This window comes from Sapajus apella, unplaced genomic scaffold, assembly GCF_009761245.1.
Source record: "Sapajus apella isolate SASKATOON/1434 unplaced genomic scaffold, GSC_monkey_1.0 scaffold12, whole genome shotgun sequence".
Taxonomy (NCBI): Eukaryota; Metazoa; Chordata; class Mammalia; order Primates; family Cebidae; genus Sapajus; species Sapajus apella.
Genome location: NW_022436952.1, coordinates 30589139 through 30610413, shown reverse-complemented (window position 1 = coordinate 30610413; position 21275 = coordinate 30589139). Strand labels below are relative to the sequence as shown.

The window sequence follows — 21275 nt, the reverse complement described above, 5'->3', positions numbered from 1 at the left end:
ACCCACTGCAGGAGGTCCCCGCCCCTTCCGCCCTTTCGCCCTTCCCCCCCCTGGGCCCCCCCGCGCCCGGTCCCGGAGCTAGGAAACCCGGCTGCGCTGGAGCTTCCGGGTAGCTGGCGGCGCCGGTTCACCCGAGAGCGCTTCTCTTAGGGTGCAGGAAAACCGAGGTTTAGCGGGGGCTTCCTCCAGCCGCGAGGGCGCATACTCAAGAATCCCGCTTAGTCTCCGTTCCCTACTCCTGAACCCTAATGCCAGGATGAGGAATTAAGGGTACTTAAGGTGACTCCAACACCCTCCCAAACCCGTCGGTGACTTTTGAAAAGGGATTCGGCCCACAAAACGCCTAGTGTCTTCGCCACCAACGCTGGGTGACCTTGGGAAGGACTCTTGCTCACCCTGCCTGATCTCTTGGCTTTACTAGGCAGAGAACTGAAACCCTCCCAAGTACACGTGTACTGGGGGATTATGTCCCTAAATGTCCCACTGTGTCCAACTGCCCTAGACACCCCCCCCACGCTCACCCCTCCCCCACTGTAGCAAATGTATCATGATATATTCCAAAGATTAAAACAGTAGTTAACATTCCTTGCTTATGGTACATGTAGCAGGCACTTTAAATATAGTAACTAATCTGCACAACCGCTCTTAGCACATTCTAGTTTTTTTTTGTTTTTTTTTTTTTTTTGAGACGGAGTTTCGCTCTTGTTACCCAGGCTGGAGTGCAATGGCACCATCTCGGCTCACTGCAACCTCCGCCGCCTGGGTTCAAGCAATTCTCCTGCCTCAACCTCCCGACTAGCTGGGACTACAGGCGTGCGCCACCACGCCCATCTAATTTTTTTTTTTTTTTTTTGTATTTTTAGTAGAGACGGGGTTTCACCATGTTGACCAGGATGATCTCAATCTCTTGACTTCGTGATCCACCCGTCTCGGCCTCCCAAAGTGCTGGGATTATTGGTGTGAGCCACTGCGCCCGGCCATACTAGTGCAGTATCTTAAAGATGAGTATACTGATGTGCTGAAGCATGGTTTGGACCACAGGCAGTCCAGTTTTAGGCCAGTGATGTGCTTCTAAACAGTCTTCACACCATTATCGCTTCTTGGGTTGTTGGTCTTGTTCAGAGTAGAGCTCACTTTGCTAAAAAGTGCTGAAAACTGTGTAATATAGCCATTCTCTTTAAGAAAAAGCATCTTTGAATAAACCTGACTCCTGCCCAACAATGGAGTAAGCAGTGAATGTGGCTGGTTTATTCATTCAGAAACATTCATTTGCCTATTCTGTGTTTGGCCCCAATGGCACAGATTAAAACTAAACTAAATCAGCCTTTGCTTTTAGGGATCTCAAAAGACCATCTGACTGTAACGGTGAAGACGGGATTCGCCTCTGAGCCAAGGGCTATGGAAGACCCACAGTCATTTTTTATAGATTCTGGATGAAATGAAAAAGGGTCTGAGAGGAGTCCTTTTACCTCTGCCCATTCCTACACAACATTTAGGTTTGAAAGACAACTCAGGTGCTGGATCCAAGAAATGGCACAGACTATAAAAATTCAATCCAAGCTTCTGCTGCTGCTCGCTTGAAATCTAACTAAACAGCACATAAAATTCACTCCACCTCCATTGCACAGGATTGTCCCACGATTTGTATGCTGCCACCAAGTATTATAAACATGTAGACACAAATCTTGAAGCATCATGTGTCTATTGAGCTATTTGACTCAATCTTTTAAATAGCAGCAAAATGCTACTCCTGGGGCGGGGGGAACTCTCTCCTTCAGTGCCAACAGCTGTGACAGCAGTAAAGTGTAAGACCACAGTGACTTTGTTACTGGACATCAGATAAGGCTGAGCCTCACATACACTTAGCCCATAATGTGGTTAGCTCTCAGTGCAGCCTTCTGATCCCAGTCTTACATGTTGAGCAAATTACTTATCGGGTAGCCACTGGTTGAAATTCTGTCAAGTTTTGTTTTTACTCTTCTAGGTCAATATGAACCTCTGAATTTAAGAAGTACTTTGTGTATGTATTAGGGAACTTTATGTATTAAGCAATTAAAAGTCTCATGGGAAAGTAATGTTCTAGCAAGTATTGAAAGGTATTGCAGCAAATTTATCTCTTCAAACAAAAAAGACTGGAAACTGCTTTACTCGGTTGTCAATTCTCATCAAAGGAAGAATTTTGTCTTCAACAATCTGTATCTCTGTCTCATCCTTTTCCTACCATCAACACTAGCCAACCAAGCACCAAGTCGACAAGTGGCAAATACTAAAGTACTGCCACACATCAAGTAGAAACATGTACACCAAATTTTACTGTGCATATTAATAAATATTCTTTATTTTAAATTTTGCACATTGCGCTTTAACATTACATCCAAACATTTCGCAAGTGGATGTCTACTTTGTAAAACCATATATTCAGCTCATTGTCATTTCTGTACAGAATTATAAGTACAACATTACTTTTTGCCACTAAGTTGCTTTAGTAAGTCTCACAGGAAGAGAAACATTTAATGAAAAGAGATGGCTTAAATCATATGGCAGGCCTGTGCAGCCACGCAACTAAAGACACAAGCCTGAAGAAAGAACAAACTAATGAGGATACCTCCACCGTCTCCCAAAACAAGAAAGAATCACATTTAAGATAAAATTTTGCCGTTTAAGTCACTAAATTAAGAGTTTTTCAAAAGAGAAGGCGCAGTAGTCATCATGAGTGTTTCATTGAAAGACAGAGCTATTTTATTTATTTAATTTGCTCCAGCTGTTGTCAACCAGCCACTACAAATGGGCCTCTTGTGATCATTTAAGCGGCAGTATTTATTAAATTTCTCCTTCAGATGCTGTCGGTATTGTTCTCTATTGCTGTAGAAAGACTGGTTATTAGCCATAAATGACTGTATTTCATCTTGTGAGATAAAGATTTCCTCATCTGAAGTACATTCAGACTCATCCTGTAAATTAAAGCAGTGGTTAAGACTATGACTTAAGAATGCAAAATGCTATGTGATGGAGGCGGACAGCTAAAAATTAAAGTAGTCTAGCTTTTTAGTTTCAGTTCAGTCACATAAAGCCTTTAAGTGGAGTGTTTGCAGAATAAGCATCATGTCATTTGTCTAACAAAGTACCTGGAATCTATAATTTCTCCTAGAAGCCTATGAGCCTAGCAAACTACCATCATACCTTGGCCTTAAAAAAATAAAGATGTTACAACTAGTTACACCACATTTTAAGTAGCTAGACTTATCTCTAGCTAGCCCTACCATGAAACATCCATCTCTAATAAACATTTACAAACTAAGTAAAAGACAACCATTTTTAACTTAAGAAATAAGTTACACAGCATCACCATTAAACTTTTACAACCATTAAAACTTTTTAAACATTAAACTTATACTGGCAGTGGCTCACACCTGTAATCCCAGCACTTTGGGAGGCTGAGGCATGAGAATCACTTGACCCCCGGAGACAGAGGCCGCAGTGAGCCAAGACTGCACCACTGCAGTCTAGCCTGGGCGACAGAGCGAGATTCCTCAAAAATAAAAAACTAGTATTCCAAAGGATTTGGTGTCATCAGGACTCTAATGGAAAAAACACCACTCTTCTCCCTTTTCCCCTCCTCCAATGGCTACCTACACTATGCACTGGATCAGTTGGAAACAGGTAAAATGTCTCAGGAATTGGAGTCTTATCCTACATGACACCTAAAAGAAAGCATAGTATATGCTAGTTCAGAAAGTATATTCTTTCTGGTCTGGAAGGGTGGCTACCATAAATTGCCAATCAGAAAGGCCAGGTTTGCTTATAGTAACCTGCTTCAAAGAGGCAGACTGCTGAACAAAATGCTACCTCTATCTTTTCTCCCAACTACAGACAGTCCTCACTTAAAATGGTTGCACTCGGAATTTTTTTTTTACTTTACACTGGGTTTATTGGGGTGAATGTATTTTAAACTCAGCAATATTTATGAGTTATAATGGGTTTACTGGAATGTAACCCCAACTGTAACTCAAGGAGTTCCTGTAACATTTTCTACTGAGAAAGAGGCGGCCATGAAAACGTGTTCCAGAGTAGTTGTATAAACCATAAGTGGGGCCAGGCGCGGTGGCTCAAGCCTGTAATCCCAGCACTTTGGGAGGCCGAGGCGGGTGGATCACGAGGTCAAGAGATCAAGACCATCCTGGTCAACATGGTGAAACCCCGTCTCTACTAAAAAAATACAAAAAATTAGCTGGGCATGGTGGCACGTGCCTGTAATCCCAGCTACTAAGGAGGCTGAGGCAGGAGAATTGCCTGAACCCAGGAGGCGGAGGTTGCGGTGAGCCGAGATCGCGCCATTGCACTCCAGCCTGGGTAACAAGAGCGAAACTCCGCCTCAAAAAAAAAAAAAAAAAAAAAACCATAAGTGGAAGGGCAGAAATGAAGTCCCCAAAGAATAAGGAAACACTATGCTTAATTTCCTTTTTTTTTTTTTTTTTTTTTGAGACAGAGTCTTGTTCTGTTGCCAGGCTGGAGTGCAGTAGTGCAATCTTGGCTCACTGCAACCTACACATCTCAGGTTGAAGAGATTCTCCTGCCTCAGCCTCCCAAGTAGCTGGGACTATAGGCATGCCACCATGCTTGGCTAATTTTTTATTTTTAGTAGAGATAGGGTTTCACCATATTGGCCAGGCTGGTCTCCATCCCTTGTGATCTGCCTGCCTCAGCCTCCCAAAGTGATGGGATTACAGGTATGAGACACTAAGCCTGGCCCCCTTAATTTCTTAAAAGCTTCCTTCCACTACCTACCTTAAGCCCTCAAATACTATTCCCTCCCACATTCACCCCATTCCTGAACAATGATGTACAATAAGACCTCATGGAATACTTACAAGGAGTTCAACTAAGCTCTTGGCACCTTTTCCGGAATCGGGACCAAACAATGTTTCTGTAGATTCTGCAAGCTGTGGTACATTTTTTCTATGCTCAAACCAAGGCAGTGGCTGCCCACCCTTTTCAGAGCTGCAACAGCTTTCAGGATGTGCATCTTTGGTCTTGTCACGGTGAAACACTGTGTGCATGGTATTTCCTGAGGTCTCTCGATTACCTGGATCTGTAATACAGCTTCCAAGCTTCTGGATCTGATACCACAGCAAAAGATTTCACAGGTTAAAAGGCATGAAATAATAGCAGTTATTCTTTTTTGGAGACCAAGTTTTGCTTTTATTGCCCAGGCTGGAGTTGCCAGGCTCACTGCAACCTCTGCCTCCCAGGTTCAAGCAATTATCCTGCCTCAGCCTCTCGAGTAGCTGGGATTACAGGCATGCGCCACCACACCCAGCTAATTTTTTGTATTTTTAGTAGTGATGGGGTTTCTCCATGTTGGTCAGGCTGGTCTCAAACTCCTGAACTCAGGTGATTAGCCCACCTTGGCCTCCCAAAGTGCTGGAATTACAGGCATGAACCACCACACCCGGTCAGCCGTTATTTAAAAAAAAAAAAAAAAAAAAGCCATACGAGGTAGCTCACTCCTGTAATCCCAGCACTTTGGGAGGCTGAGGCGGACGAATCACCTGGGTTCAGGAGCTTGAGACCAGCCTGACCAACATGGTGAAACCCCGTCTCTACTAAAAACACAAAAATTAGCCAGCGATGGTGGCTTGCGCCTCTAATCCCAGCTACTCGGGAAGCTGAGGCAGGAGAATCGCTTGAACCTGGGAGGCAGAAGTTGCAGTGAGCCAAGATTACACCACTGCACTCTAGCATGGGCGACAGAGTAAGACTTCATCTAAAAAAATAAAAAAAGAAAATAAAAAAATCCTGACATTGTATTAAACCTTTAGAAGGAATACTGAGTAATAGCAGTAGCTGGCATTCATTTATTAGGCAGTTACTACGCACTAGACACTATGCTGCACCTGCCAATATACACTCACTTCACCTTCATAGAATTTAATATGATAGGGACTAAACCAATTGTTTTAAGATCACATAGCTTACAAATTTAAAAGAATAAAAAGAAGTGAATTTATGACTCACAAGGACTGTTGGACAAACAACCACATCTCTCTCTCCCCACAACACACACTCTCACAAGATAAGCAACCAATGGAACTGCATAAAGTACTCATTCTAAAAAAAGTAAATCCTAGCAGCTAAGCTGCACATATGCCACTCCAAGGAACACGCGTGTTCTCTCAAGAGCAAAGGTTTAAGAATTACAAGTTGCAACACTTACATGTTCATCACATTTCAACGTCTTGCTTTTCTTTTTCTTCTTTTTATTTTTTCCTTTTGTGTTGTTCTCTTCAGAATTTGCCCAACATTCAACACAACTATCACCATCATCCTCTTTGTCTTCACAGTGATGAACACAGGAGTCATCACCTGCAGAAATCAATAATCCTTACTTATGCTCTTAAGTCAGCCATATAGTAGAAATAACCGGGAAACTTAATGTGAGCCTACCGTGTTCATCATGATTACAAATGCCTTCAGTGCAGGCAACATCCGAACCCTCCCGAGAACCTGTTTCACTCCCTTCCATGCTAGATGAATATCCACAATCACTACCATTACAGTGTGGAGATAAGCCTGAGAATAAATCAAATGAGAGTTACAATTAACATACCAATAAGCCTATTAGGACAAAGAGTGAACCCACTGGGGACCACAGAAAAATCTCATAATCAATGGTTTATTTAAAGTAGAACATTTCCAATGAAGGATTTTTTTTTAAGTAGAAAGCAAATTAAATAACGAAAATATGATTAGGAATTTACCATTTTTTTTGGTTTTGTCAAAAAAAATACGTCAAAGAACATAAAGAAAAAGGAAACATTAAGTATCTGACTAAATTATATTAAACTCCTGGAGCTATAAAGCAGTTTTAAATTTCTAGCTCACAGAATCTCTAAAAGCTCTTACATTTAACAGTAAGAAAAAACAGAGGAGTTAAAAGTTGATTTTAAAAAGAAATTATTTACTTACCTTTCTTTATTTTAGGGGACCCCAAAAGATTGCCACTGCTAGGACAGGTACATGACGTATTTTCATTGGTAACAATTACTTCTACACAAGTATTACCATCTTCAGTGCTGCCACAGGCTTTGCAGCTGCTATTTTCTATGAAGTCTGTTTCCTTTAAGGATCAACATTAAGAAACAGTAAAAAGCTTTACTCCATAACAGCTACACTTTATTCCCTAGGTCAAAACTATTTTCATCATAATACTAAGATAGTATGGCATTTTCACTGTACTGACACTTTCATAATACTAAGATATTAAGGCATTTTCACTGTACTGACACTTACACTGACAGTAAAAAAGCAATGGTGGGTAAAGGTTTTAGTCCTTAGCACAAATCAAGACAGTGGCAACCAAAATGTACTAAGAGTCACTGTATTCTTTAATTGTCAGGCACTCACACGACAACAGATATTTCACTTATGAATGTCTTTCAGGAATCTGCAAAAATATTAATTGTATTAGAAATCAACCATGAATACATACACTTTTTCCTTTTTTTTTTTTTGTGTGTAGGGTCTCCCTCTGTCACCTAGGCTAGAATACAGTGGTACAATCATGGCTTACTGCTGCCTCAAACTCCTGGGCTCAAGCAATCCTCCTGCCTCCACTTCTGAAGTAACTAGGACTACAGGAGCGTGCCACAACACCTAATTTTTGTATTCCTTTGTAAAGATGGGGTTTCGTTATGTTGCCCAGGCTAGTCTTGAATTCCTGACCTCAAGCAATCCATCTGCCACAGCTTCCCAAAAGTGCTAGAATTACAGGCATGAGCCACCACATCCTGCCAACAGAAATCTTTTTAATAGTCTATGTGATAAACGGGAAGTATGCTTAAAGCACTTCTGTTGCAGCTGTCTCAAGGAAACATACTTGTGCAACTTTTTGAATTGCAAGCTGAAGTTTTTTTCCTGGAACATCAAGTTCACTTGAAAGAACGAGAGACAAACTATGGTTATTCAGACTTGGATATTTAGCAGGCATTTTCTCAAAAATGAATGAAGTCAGTTAATTCAAGGGAAACAATAACTGTTATCAATGATAAAATTCAAACTTTGAAACAACAATCAGAATTTTGGCCTTGCAACCAACAGTACTATGAACTTGAAGCTTCCTAATACTTGGACTTTTCTGACCTGCATAACTCAGTGAACCAGTATCTTTGAAATAAAATTCCAATGCATGATGTTACGAAAACAATGCATGAGTAAAAGCTATTCAAAGTCCAATATAGTCCAATGGATTCTAATTTAACAGAGTACAGAAGGTCATTGATAAGATGTGAGATTCCACACTGCAATCAATCTTTTAGAAGCTACCACTGGTCAAAGTGTAGAATCGAAGAATATCCACAACTAGCTGAAAAGGTTTATACTAAAATACTGTTCCCAGCCAGGTGCAGTGGCTCACTCCTGTAATCCTAGCACTTTGAGAGGCTGAAGTAGGCAGACTGCCTAAGCTCAGGAGCTCGAAACCAGCCTGGGCAACATGGCAAAACCCATCTCTACTATAAATACAAAAAAAATTAGCCAACTATGTTGGTAGGCGCCTGTAGTCCCTGCTACTCAGGAGGCTGAGGGAGGAGAATTGCCTGAATCCAGAAGGCGGAGGTTGCAGTGAGCCAAGATCATGCCATTGCAATCCAGCATAGATGACAGACTCTGTCTCCAAAATAAAATAAAATAATACTGCTCCCTTTTCCTACCATATATATATATCTGTGTGACTAGACTTTCTTCCTATGCTTCAACCAAACCAATAAATGGAAATAGATTTAATGCAGAAGCAGATACAAGAATCTAGCTTAGGCCAGGTACAGTGGCTCACACCTGTAATCCCAGCACTTTGGGAGGCCGGGGAAGGAGGATCACAGTCAGGAGTTTGAGACCATCCAGGCCAACAGAGTAAAACTTCGTCTCTAATTTAAAAAAAAAAAAAAGAGAGAGAGAGAGAGAGAGACAGGGATCTCATTATGTTGCCCAGGCTGGTCTCAAACTCCTGGGCTCCTCCAGCCTGGGCCTCCCAAAGTGCTGGGAATATAGGCATGAGCCACCATAACTAGCCTGTACTTCTATCTAAAAGCAATATCAACACACTTAAGAGCTGATATTTGGCCAGGCGCTGTGGCTCACGCCTGTAATCCTAGCACTTTGGGAGGCTGAGGTGGGTGGATCACCTGAGGTCAGGAGTTAAGACCAGCCTAGCCATCATGGTGAAACCCCATCTTAAACAAAAAAAAAGAGTTGATATTGGCCAGGCGCAGTGGCTCACACCTATAATCCCAGCACCTCGGGAAGCCAAGGCGGGGCAGATCACGTGAGGTCGGGAGCTCGGGACCAGCCTGATCAACATGGAGAAACCCTGTAATTACTAAAAATAAAAAATTAGCCGGGCGTGGTAGCACCTGCCTGTAATCCCAGCTACTCAGGAGGCTGAGGCAGGAGAATCACTTGAACCCGGGAGGCGGAGGTTGTGGTGAGCCGAGATTGCACCACTGCACTCCAGACTGGGCAACAAGAGCAAAACTCTGTCTCAAAAAAGACTTGATATTAAGAAATATTACCTTCTCTTGGCTTACTTCCTTTTCTTCTGCTGTTTGTAAGGGAGTAGGAATATCACACACACACTTATTTTTTCGTCTATTCTTCCGTTTTTGGCGTTTCTTTTCTTGCTTGAGTTCTCTTACTCGTTCCTCTTCTGAAAATTCCTCACAAAGTTGTTCCAATCTGCTAATACCCTGTACTTTTTCCACGGTCATCTATTATAAAAACAAGGTTGAGGGTATTGGTCAGAACTTCTTTTGTTTTCTATGGTAATACACACACTCCTATTCCAAACCAGCAACATTCTAGTTTTAAATTTCAGACTTTTTATTTTTTTTGAGACAGTCTTGCTGTGTCGCCCAGGTTGGAGTGCAATGGCACTGTCTCAGCTCACTGCAACCTCCACCACCTGGGTTCAAGCCATTTTCCTGCCTCAGCCTCCTGAGTAGGTAGGACCACAGATGCGTGCCACCACACCGGTTGATTTTTGTATTTTTAGTAGAGATAGGGTTTTGCCATGATGACCAAGCTAATCCTGAACTCCTGGCCTCAAGTGATCCACCTGCCTTGGCCTCCCAAAATGCTGGGATTATAGGTGTGAGCCACCATAACTGGCCTAAATTTCAGAATTTTAATACAGCAAAAGTAAACATACCATTTCCTCACATAATGAAAAAACTATTTAACCTGATTACATGATCTAATCTCTGAAGGCACAAAAATACAAAGAGAAAAAGATTAAGGGCTGGACATAGTGGCTCACACCTACAATCCCAGCACTTTGGGAGGCCGAGGCAGGAGGATCACGAGGTCAGGAGTTTGAGACGGGCCTGACCAACATGGTAAAACACCATCTCTACTAAAAATACAAAAATCAGCCAGGCGTGGTGGGGTGCACCTGTAATCTCAGCTACTCAGGAGACTGAGGAAGGAGAATTGCTTGAACCCAGGAGATGGAAGTTGCAGTGAGCCGAGATCGCGCAGGTGCACTCCAGCCTGGGAGACAGAGCAAGACTATCAAAAAAAAAAGAGAATAAGTGTGTTCACCAACTACTACAAACTTCCTCACACTCTTCAGAACCAGGTACTTAAAGTTCATCGATGGACTTCTAGAATTCTGGAATTTATAGATTTCATCCTATTCTCATGTGGGACCAACAACTCAGTTAAAGGGTTACAACTGCGCTCTAGTATATACAAAATATTTACTAGCCAAATATGTATGTTCTATAGATTATTTTTTTAAAAAGCTACCAATTTACAAGAACTAAACCCAATACTTGCATTACAAAGTACCCTCCGTGTGCTTCTAAAAATTAATTCTTATATTATGGCATTCACACAGCATTTACTTCATTCTATTGCACATTAGTAGGCAAAATGTAACTTATCAAAGGTTTTTAAGTTTCTTCATTTTTGGCTGCATTTAACTTTTCACTAGTTGTGTTTCTTTGAGATGGAGTTTTGCTCTTGTTGCCCAGGCTAGAGTGCAATGGCGTGATCTTGGCTCACTGCAACCTCTGCCTCGCGGGTTCAAGCGATTCTCCTGTCTCAGCCTCCCAAGTGGCAGGGACTACAGGCACATGCCACCATGCCTGGCTAATTTTTATATTTTTAGTAGAGACAGTCTTGAACTCCTGACCTCGGGTGATTTGCCTGCCTCGGCCTCCCAAAGTGCTGGGATTATAGACATGAGCCACCACGCCCAGCCTCACTAGTTATGTTTCATAGCAGCATCTTGTTAGTCATCTTCAGTTTTCCACTATATGAGAACATCTAAAAATCAAGGCTGGCCAAGTAGCAGGCTTAAAAAATTTTTGGCCAAGCACAGTGGCTCACACCTGTAATACACTTTGGGAAGCCGAGATGGGCAAATCACGAGGTCAAAAGATTGAGACTATCCTGGCCAACATGATGAAACCCCATGTCTACTAAAAATACAAAAACATTAGCTGGGTGTGGTGGCGTGCACCTGCAGTCCTAGCTACTTGTGAGGTTGAGGTAGCAGTGAGCCAAGATCACCTGACTGCACTCCAGCCTGGTGACAGAACAAGACTCCGTCGCAAAAAAAAAAAAAATTTTTTTTTTAATCCAGCAACTTCTTCTAAATCCCAGTTCCCCAGATCACCCCCCTGCTCCAACCCAAAGCCATGTAACAATATCCAGCCAAAGCCATCAAACTCTATCAGTGATGGATCACAGCCCTTTGAGGCGCTGGTGGCTTACATTAAGATTCAGTCCAATAACGTGACTAAGCAATCTCAGACACTGTTCTTACCTCAAAACTCTTGCGTAAAGCATCAACACCAAGATAGAAAAGCATCTGCCATGTCTGCTCTTCTGCCCGGAGTTTTTGCCAGATTCGATGCAGTCTTTCATAAAGATGAATTCCCAAGCAGGTCAGAACTTCTTCTTGAGCTATATCTATTGTCTTTGCATGCCTTTCTCTTCGTCTATAAGAGAATAATCACACATTAATTCCTAGTACCTTTAAATGAAGCAGTAAAAGATGGATAACACAGCTACAAGTTTAGGCTTTAAACACAATTTGCTTATCTAATAACAAGACAGTTATATGTTTACACTCACTGTATATGTAAATACACAGGCACGCATGTCTACAACCAATGAGAAATACACATGCAAGTACAACTTGGTCCTCGTATTGCTAAAAATAAGGTAATTCAGGAACTGCCTCTAAAGAGATGGGTTTAAGGCACAGGGCAATCACATAGAAGTGTCCAGCTCATAGCAGACATAATAGTTCCTTTCACTTTCCAATTACAGAAAAACATTTTTTCCTTCATTTGGTTTTTTGTTTTGAGGGGGAATGGAGAAAGGCAATGCCAAAGTGATTCAATCGTGGGCAAGAATCCTCCAGGCCAGTCTTTACAAGTGTTCACAGAACACTGGTGATAAAAAAAAGGCCTCTGTATTCTAAAATGCCTAGCAGAAAGTAGGCACTCAAATGAGGATTGATATCCTAAAAATAAAAGGAAATGGATTTGACTTATTCTATGAACATCATCTGATTTTATTTTTACAACAAAGTCAGAGATAAAACTTTAGGTTTCTATATAGTAACAATAATATAATATACACAGTTCATGAATTACATTCAATAAGGCATCTCTTAACCCCCTACTGCAAAGATCTCACTTATGCAGAAACCATTATTGTGAATAAAATTTACACACAATAATGCATGGATAGAGAAAAATCCCTTCTAATCATTTTCAAGTGAAAATGATGTCTGTAACAATGAAAGCAAAAAAGCCTGCCTCCCTTCAAGCAAGAAGTAGCAGAGGACTGAACCAAACACCAGGGAACAATTTTTCCCTATTTTCAGTCAATTAAAAAATACATACTTTAGGGCTGGGTGTGGTGGCTCACACCTGTAATCCCAGTACTTTCGGAGGCCGAGGTGGACAGATCATGAGGTCAGGAGATCGTGACCATCCTGGCTAACACAGTGAAACCTTGTCTCTACTAAAAATACAAAAAATTAGCCAGGCATGGTGGCAGCCGCCTATAGTCCCAACCACTCAGGAGGCTGAGGCAGGAGAATCGCTTGAACCCGGGAGGTGGAGATTGCAGTAGGCCGAGATCACACCACTGCACTCCAGCCTGGACGACAGAGCGAGACTCCATCTCAAAAAAATAAAAAGAGGAAAAAAATGCACACTTTAAAGAGAAACAAAATCTTTACAGGCATACCTTAATTTATACATACATCATACGTACTGAGGCAGAAGGTGATGAAAATAAATTTTCAGTAATAAAATGAAGCAAAGCGCTAGATAGCCCATTCTAGCAAATTACATACTCATACCCTCCTGCGAACTCTGGCTCAGCACGACCCAAAAGGTGAGCAATGAAGTCTGTTTCACAGCAAACATGTATGTGTCGTTCATGTGGACAGCACCGCAAGCCTTCATAAAGTGCAGCACAGTAGCCCTTTTCTTTGCTGCAATCAAGTTCACCAATAAGGATGTTGTATGCTCGGAGAACTTTATTTTTGCAATCAGTGCAAAACCTGTTAAAAAGAAAAGCCTCAAAATTAAGAACTGGCTGTGCAATTATTTCATGTGGCATTTAACAGTGTACTAGATGATAGCACTCTCTCCCATCTACAGTATTTTTGTTTGTTTGTTTGTTTTTTACGAGCTAGCTGAGATTTTATTTTGGACCAAAAAAAAAAAAAAAAAAAGCCAATTGAATTGTTTTGCAGCTGGAGGCATGGGCAAGGGAGGTCCCCAGGCAGTAAACTCCCCGCAGGTGGGCTGAGGGCTAGGGCTGAGCGTGGGGTGGGTCTCCCGTTCCCTGTGCTCCCCTGCACAGCAACCTCCCTCCCGGGCTCTGGGGCAGCCTCAGGAGGGGCAGGCTGGGAGGGGCTGTTGCAGCTGCTCACTTGGGCAGGACATCAGAGGACTCAGACACCAGCCTCCCATCGCGGGTCTCAATCTTCTTCACAACCACGGCCTTGATGGAGCTGGTGCGGCTGAAGGTGGAGCCTGCGCCAGAGCCAAAGCTGGAGCCCAGGCCGTAGCTGAGGCCGGGGCTTGTGAGGCCCCCATAGGCAGAGCTCAGACCACCTGCATAGCTGCTGATGGTCTTCGTGTGGATACTCATGATCTGCATCCCAGACTCCAGCCGGCTCTCCTCGCCCTCCAGTAGCTTGCGGTAGGTGGCGATCTCGATGTCCAGGGCCAGTTTGACATTCATCAGCTCCTGGTAGTCACGCAGCTGCTGTGCCATGTCCTGCTTGGCCTTCTGCAGGGCTTCCCCAGCTGCTGCTGCTTGGCACGAGCATCCTTGAGTGCCTGCTCCCTGTGATGCTCCGCATCTAAAATGGCGGCCTCCAGAGAAGCCCTCTGGCCTTTGAGGCCCTCGATCTCGGCCTGGAGCCGGCTGATGTTCCAGTTCATCTTGGAGATCTCAGTCGTCGTACGCCACAAGTCATCCCCGTGCTTCCCAGCCAGCTTCTGCAGCTCCTCATACTTGATCTGGTATACGCTCTCTGCCTCAGCCCGGCTGCGATTGGCAATCTGCTCGTACTGCGCCTTGACCTCAGCGATGATGCTATTCATGTCCAGGGAGCGGCTGTTGTCCATGGACAGCACCACAGACATGTCGGAGATCTGGGACTGCAGCTCCCGGATCTCCTCTTCATACAGCTGCCTGAGGAAGTTGATCTCGTCAGTCAGTCCTTCCAGGCGAGACTCCAGCTCTACCTTGTTCATGTAAGCTTCATCCACATCCTTCTTGATGAGGACAAATTCATTCTCCATCTCTGTACGCTTATTGATCTCTTCCTCATACTTGTTCTTGAAGTCCTCCACCAGCCCCTGCATGTTGCCAAGCTCTGCCTCCAGCTTCAGCTTCTCCTGGCCCAGAGTCTCCAGCTGCCGCCTCAGGTTGTTGATGGAGCTCTCAAACATGTTGTCCATGTTGCCCCGAGCCATTTTCTGCTGCTGCAGGAGGCTCCACTTGGTCTCCAGCATCTTGTTCTGCTGCTCCAGGAACCGCACCTTGTCGATGAAGGAAGCAAACTTCTTGTTGAGGGTCTTGATCTGCTCCTTCTCCTGGGTACGCACGGCCTGGATGTTGGGGTCCATGTCCAGCTTAATGGGATTCAGCAGGTGATGATTGATGGTGACGGCGGTGATGCCTCCCATGCCTATGCCGCTGGCCCCCGCATAGACTGCACCCAGGCCACCACGGAAGCCAGTGCTGCTCACTCGGGAGAAGCTCGAGGAGCTTGAGCGGGCACTGGGCCCACTCGTGAAGGAGTGGCTGCTGAAGGCCGGGGGCCAGAGGTGGACACCCTGTAGGACTTCTGGGTCACCCTGATGGACATGGTGGAGGCAGGCGGGCTGAACCAGGGAGAGATTCCAGAAGGAGCAGAGAAGCTGCTGCTTCTACAGTATTTTTTTTTAAACCTCCATACACACATTTAAAACACATGAATGTTAAGGTAAATAAAAACTTAGGGTTTACATGAATTCAGACAGATCTTCATTTGCCAATGATTTTTTTAACTAGATAAACACATGGCCTAAAACAATGAGGCAGATACATACCTATTATTTCATAAAATGCATGCCCAGAAAGTATCAGTTGCCAAGAACTAGCATATCTCTACTTCAAAAGCTGTATGCACAGGTCAGAAATAAAACAACAGAGGCAACAAACCAATGATTCTTGATTGTTTGTTCTCTCTCCTTCCATCTGAAAATAGATGGTCTCTTCAGCCAGTAGACCTTGACTCCAATTTCTATTACAACATTTTAATATTTCACTAGCTAAGCATTTGAGGACAGGGTTAGGGGTTGAGGGGGGGAGAAGAATGGGAAAGTGGTGCATGTATTTTTTAATTTACTGATTATTTCCAAAATGCCAAATTCTTTCTTCCAAAAAATGTCTATTTCTTAATAACATAATATAAACATCACATACATAGAAACTGGTTTCAACTTAAGTGTATATAATGTGACAAAAGTATAGAAGAGTTTGTGAATTAGAGAAGGAAGAAAATTTCTTTTAGAAACCAAACATCAATCAGAAAGAATTGCAGCCTGGTTTCTTTATCTTTGAATTCCTTGAACAAGAAGAACTTGGTCTGGTGAAAAAGCCAGGCTCACAATAATAATAACTGGCTAAGAAGATTTATTAGGTGAAACAAGGAACTTTTAATCTCTAAATTCATCTACCAAATGAGCTCATCTATGCCTATTGCTTCAACTAACCTGTCTATAAAGACAATTTGTGACTCTACAGCTCCGTTCAAGTCTCTGCTATTGCCTGAGGGCCAGACTCATATTGAAAAGTGGCGAGACATGACAGATGTCCAATAGGCAACACCTTAAACTCACTGTCCAAGGGTAACGCTGTTATATTCCTATGTCCCTTCCCTGTTAAGAATATCGCCATTCACAGCCATTCAAAGTCTCCCCGGCTGGAAAGCTCAGTTAACTCCAACTTCTCCCTAGGTCCTCCCATTAAGGGTAGAGCCAACTAGTATTCATTGTGTCTTTCTTATTTCTCCAGTAGGTCCCTTATTTTCAATTCCCTCTGGCTTGGTTTAAGTTGCCTATGCTATCTTTTTTTTTTTTTTAGACAGAGTCTCTGTTGCCCAAGCTGGAGTGCAGTGGCACCATGTCAGCTCACTGCAACCTCCGCCTCCTGGGTTCAGTTGATTCTCATGCCTCAGCCTCCAGAGTCACTAGGATTACAGGAGCCCACTAGTGTACCCAGCTAATGTTTTGTACTTTTTAGTAGAGGCAGGGTATTGCCAAGTTGGCCAGCCTGGTTTTGAAGTTGGCCAGCCTGGTCTTGAATGCCTGCCCTCAGGTGATCCACCTGGTTCAGCCTCCCAAAGTGCTGGGATTACAGGCTTGAACCACCACACCCGGCCCACTTTTTTTTTTAGGCCTCTCAACTGACTTCCCCATTTCTAGAAACTTCCTAGCATTGATGCATCTCTCACACCAAAATAATTTTTCTAACACAAATCTGATTATCTGTCTCAGCTTAAAAACCTTTCTCTTATTCCTATTAATACTTCTGATTTACACTTTTTTTTTTCTTTTTTTTTTAAAGACAGTTTCACTCTGTCACCCAGGGTGGAGTGCAGCGGGATGATCTTGGGTTCATGCGATTCTACTGCCTTAGACTCCCCAGTAGCTGGAATTACAGGCGCCCGTCACCACGCCAGGCTGATTTTTGTGTTTTTAGTGAAGACCGGGTTCACCATGTTGGCCGGGTGGTCTTGAATTTCTGACCTCAAGTGATCCACCCGCTTCAGCCTCCCAAAGTGCTGGGATTATAGATGTGAGCCACCTTGCCCAGCCTAGACTTCTTATAGTATTTACCCTTCTACTGCCATGTCTTTGTTTCATGGACACATTTTGCTGGACCAAAAGTAGGTAACTATGTTTCTTAAAATGAATATATGGGCTGGGCACGGTGGCTCACATCTGTAATCCCAGCACTTTGGTAGGCTGAGGTGGGTGCATCACCTGAGCTCAGGAGTTCGAGACTAACCCAGCCAACATAGTGAAACCCCATCTCCACTAAAAACACAAAAATCAGCCAGGTGTGATGACTGGCCCCTGTAATTTCAGCTACTGGGGAGTCTAAGCAGGAGAATCACTCGAACCCAAGATGACCCCACTGCACTCCACCCTGGGTGACAGAGTGAAACTCCATCTAAAACAAAAAATAAATGTGTGTTAAATTAGAGGTTCTAAGCCCACCTGGTAAACAGAGGCAACAATGCTGACAAATAATGTTAAATTATTTTATTTCACTAAAGCTTTCAATATGGGCCAAAAATACACAAAAATTAACATAAAATGGATTAAAATCCTAAATGTTAACATCTGAAAACCAAAACTCCTAGAAAAAAACATAAGGGAAAATCTTCATGACACTGGACTGGGTGATGATTTCTTGGCTATGATACCAAAAGCACACATGCACAACAAAAACAAAAACAGACTACAGTCACGTGTCGCTTAACAACGGGACACATTCTGAGAAATGCATGTTAGTTGATTTTGTTTATCAACGAACATCAGAGTGTACTTACACAAACTCAGATGGTGTGAGTATGTATCTTTTTAAGACAAAATTTTGCTTTTGTTGCCTAGGCTGAAGTGCAATGGCACCATCGCAGCTCACCGCAACCTCTGCCTCCCAAGTTCAAGTGATTCTCCTGCCTCAGCCTTCTGAGTTGCTGGGATTACAGGCATGCGCCACCACGCCCGGCTAATTTTGTATTTTCAGTAGAGATGGAGTTTCTCCATGTTGGTCAGGCTGGTCTCAAGCTCCTGACCTCAGGTGATCCACCTGCCTCAGCCTTCCAAAGTGTTGGGATTTCAGGCGTAAGCCACCGCACCCGGCTGGTATATATGTTTTTTATTTATATATTTTTTTTACATGGAAAACCAAATGTCCCAGCACCATTACTTAATATTAGTCACTTCCTCTCATTGATCTACAATGCCATACAGCAGGTTTCCATACACAGTATGCTCCATTATAATCTTATGGGCCCACTGTCGTATATGTTATGACATCACTGACCAAAATGTCATCATGTAGCACATGACTGTACATTAAACTTAAAAACTTCGGCGCAGCAAAGATGATCACCAGAGTAAAAAGGCAACCCAACGAATGGGAAAAAAATTTGCAATCCATATATCAAATAAGGGGTTAATAGCCAGAATATAAAGAACTACTTTATATTCTCAATCACACACACACACACCTCAATCACACACACACACACACACAAAAAGCCATTTAAAAATGGGCAAAACCGTATGATTGTGCCACTGCACTCCAGCCTGGGCAACAGAGCAAGATCCTGTCTCAAAAAAAAATAATAATAATTTAAAAGTAAATAAAGCCAGGCACGGTGGCTCACGCCTGTAATCCCAGCACTTTGGGAGGCTGAGGCGGGTGGATCACGAGGTCAAGACATCGAGACCATCCTGGTCAACATGGTGAAACCCCATCTCTACTAAAAATACGAAAAATTAGCTGGGCATGGTGGCGCATGCCTGTAATCCCAGCTACTCAGGAGGCTGAGGCAGGAGAACTGCCTGAACCCAGGAGGCGGAGGTTGCAGTAAGCCAAGATCGCGCCATTGTACTCCAGCTGGGTAACAAGAGCAAAACTCCGTCTCAAAAAATAAATAAATAAATAAATGTAAATAAATAAATGGGCAAAGCATGAACAGACATTTCTCCAAAGATCATATACAAATGGCCAGCAAGCATATGAAAAGATGCTCAACATCACAAATCATCAGGAAAATGAAAATCAAAAACACAATGAGATATCACCTTAAACACATTAGAATGGCCACTATCAAAAAATCAACATCAACAAATAACAAGTGTTATCGAGGATGTGAAGAAATGGGAACCCTGATGCACTGTTAGCAGGAATGTAAAATGGTACAGCTGCCATGAAAATCAGTATGAAGTTCTTCAAAATAAAAATAAAACTACCGGCCGGGCGTGGTGGCTCAAACCTATAATCCCAGCACTTTCGGAGGCCAAGGCGGGTGGATCACGAGGTCAAGAGATCGAGACCATCCTGGTCAACATGGTGAAACCCCGTCTCTACTAAAAATACAAAACATTAGCTGGGCATGGTGGTGCATGCCTGTAATCCCAGCTATTCGGTAGGCTGAGGCAGGAGAATTGCCTGAACCCAGGAGGCGGAGGTTGCGGTGAGCCGAGATCGCGCCATTGCACTCCAGCCTGGGTAACATGAGTGAAACTCCGTCTCAAAAAAATAAATAAATAAAAAATAAAACTACCATAGTATCCAGCAATCCCATTTTTGGGTATACAACCAAAAGAACTGAAAGCAGGATCTTGAAGAGATATTTGCACACTCATGTTCACTGCAGCATTACTGACAACAGGCAAAATGTGAGGGCAACCTAAATGTCCATCAATGTATGAATCAATAAAGAAATGCAAATAATGTCATATATACTGTGACATTGCCCATTTTTAAATGTCACCATATACATGAGATTATACAGCTTTTAGAGGGAAATCCTGTCATATGCTACAACATAGATGAATCTTAGACATTACGCAAGTAATGTCTTAAGATAATGGCTAAGTAAAATAAGCTAATCACAAAAAGTCAAGTACTACATGATTCCATTTATAAAATGGAATAATTAAACTCAGAAATAGTAGAACTGTGGTTGCTAAGGGGTTAGGGGAGAAAAAAACAAAGTGTTGTTCAATGGGTACAGTTTTAGTTGAGATGAAAAAGTTCTAGAGATCTGTTATACAACAGTGTGCACACAGTTAACAATATTGTAATGTGCACTTAAAAACTGTTTAGAAGGTAAATTTATGTTTCGTGGTTTTTTGAGACAGCGTCTCACTCTGTCGCCCAGGCTGGAGTACACTGTCATACTCTTGGCTCACTGTAGTCTCAACCTCCCTAGTAGGCTCAGGTAATGCTCCCTGCCTCATCCATCTGAGTAGCTGGGACTAGGGGTGTGTGCCACCACACATGGCTGATTTTTGTATTCTTTGTAGAGATGGGGTTTTGCCACATTGCCCAGGCTAGTATTGAACTCCTGGGCTCAAATGATCCACCCACCTGTCTCCCAAAATGCTGAACTGTGAGCCACCATGCCTGGCCTTATTTTGTGTTCTTTTACCATACACACACACACACACACACATATGCACGCACGCATGCACGGAAAATCTCTCCTTTAGGAGAGAAAAAACAGACACAAAAATAGCAAATAATTCCACATTTTCAGGTTATAAACAGCAAGTTTACATTTTCAGGTAATTAAATGGTCAAATGTCAAAGAACAATAAAACTGAAATATAGTCCCCAATTTTACTACTTTATACACTGAGTAATTTAGTTTGAATGTACAACTATAAACATAATTAAACAGCAAGTTAAAAATAGTATATATATAAGCCGTAAAAAAGCCAGGCGCAGTGGCTTACACCTGTAATCCCAGCACTTTGGGAGGCCGAGGCGGGTGAATCACCAGGTCAGGAGTTCGAGACCAACCTGATCAACACAGTAAAACCCAGTCTCTACTAAAAATACAAAAAATTAGCTGGGCATGGTGGCGGGCGCCTGTAATCCCAGCTACTTGGGAGGCTGAGCTAGGAGAATCGCTTGAACCTGGGAGGCAGAGGTTGCAGTGAGTTGAG

The 21275-nt window shown here is 42.9% G+C and overlaps 1 protein-coding gene across 5 annotated transcripts in view; it reads right to left on the bottom strand.

The window, feature by feature from the left end:
• Window positions 1-2308: 2308 nt before the first annotated feature.
• Window positions 2309-21275, bottom strand: part of GGNBP2 (gametogenetin binding protein 2) — a 46683-nt gene continuing 27716 nt past the window's right edge. For 2 of the 5 annotated variants that reach the window (XM_032280754.1, XM_032280758.1), the window contains 8 exons: window positions 13373-13582; window positions 11825-11999; window positions 9567-9761; window positions 6967-7117; window positions 6445-6570; window positions 6215-6363; window positions 4869-5117; window positions 2309-2951 (listed from right to left, as the gene is read on the bottom strand). In XM_032280754.1, coding sequence (XP_032136645.1) covers window positions 2748-2951; window positions 4869-5117; window positions 6215-6363; window positions 6445-6570; window positions 6967-7117; window positions 9567-9761; window positions 11825-11999; window positions 13373-13582 — 1459 coding nt within the window. In that variant the 3' untranslated portion in view covers window positions 2309-2747. The remainder of the gene's footprint in view (window positions 2952-4868; window positions 5118-6214; window positions 6364-6444; window positions 6571-6966; window positions 7118-9566; window positions 9762-11824; window positions 12000-13372; window positions 13583-21275) is intronic. The other 3 variants (XM_032280756.1, XM_032280759.1, XM_032280757.1) reach the window with 2 other exon arrangements.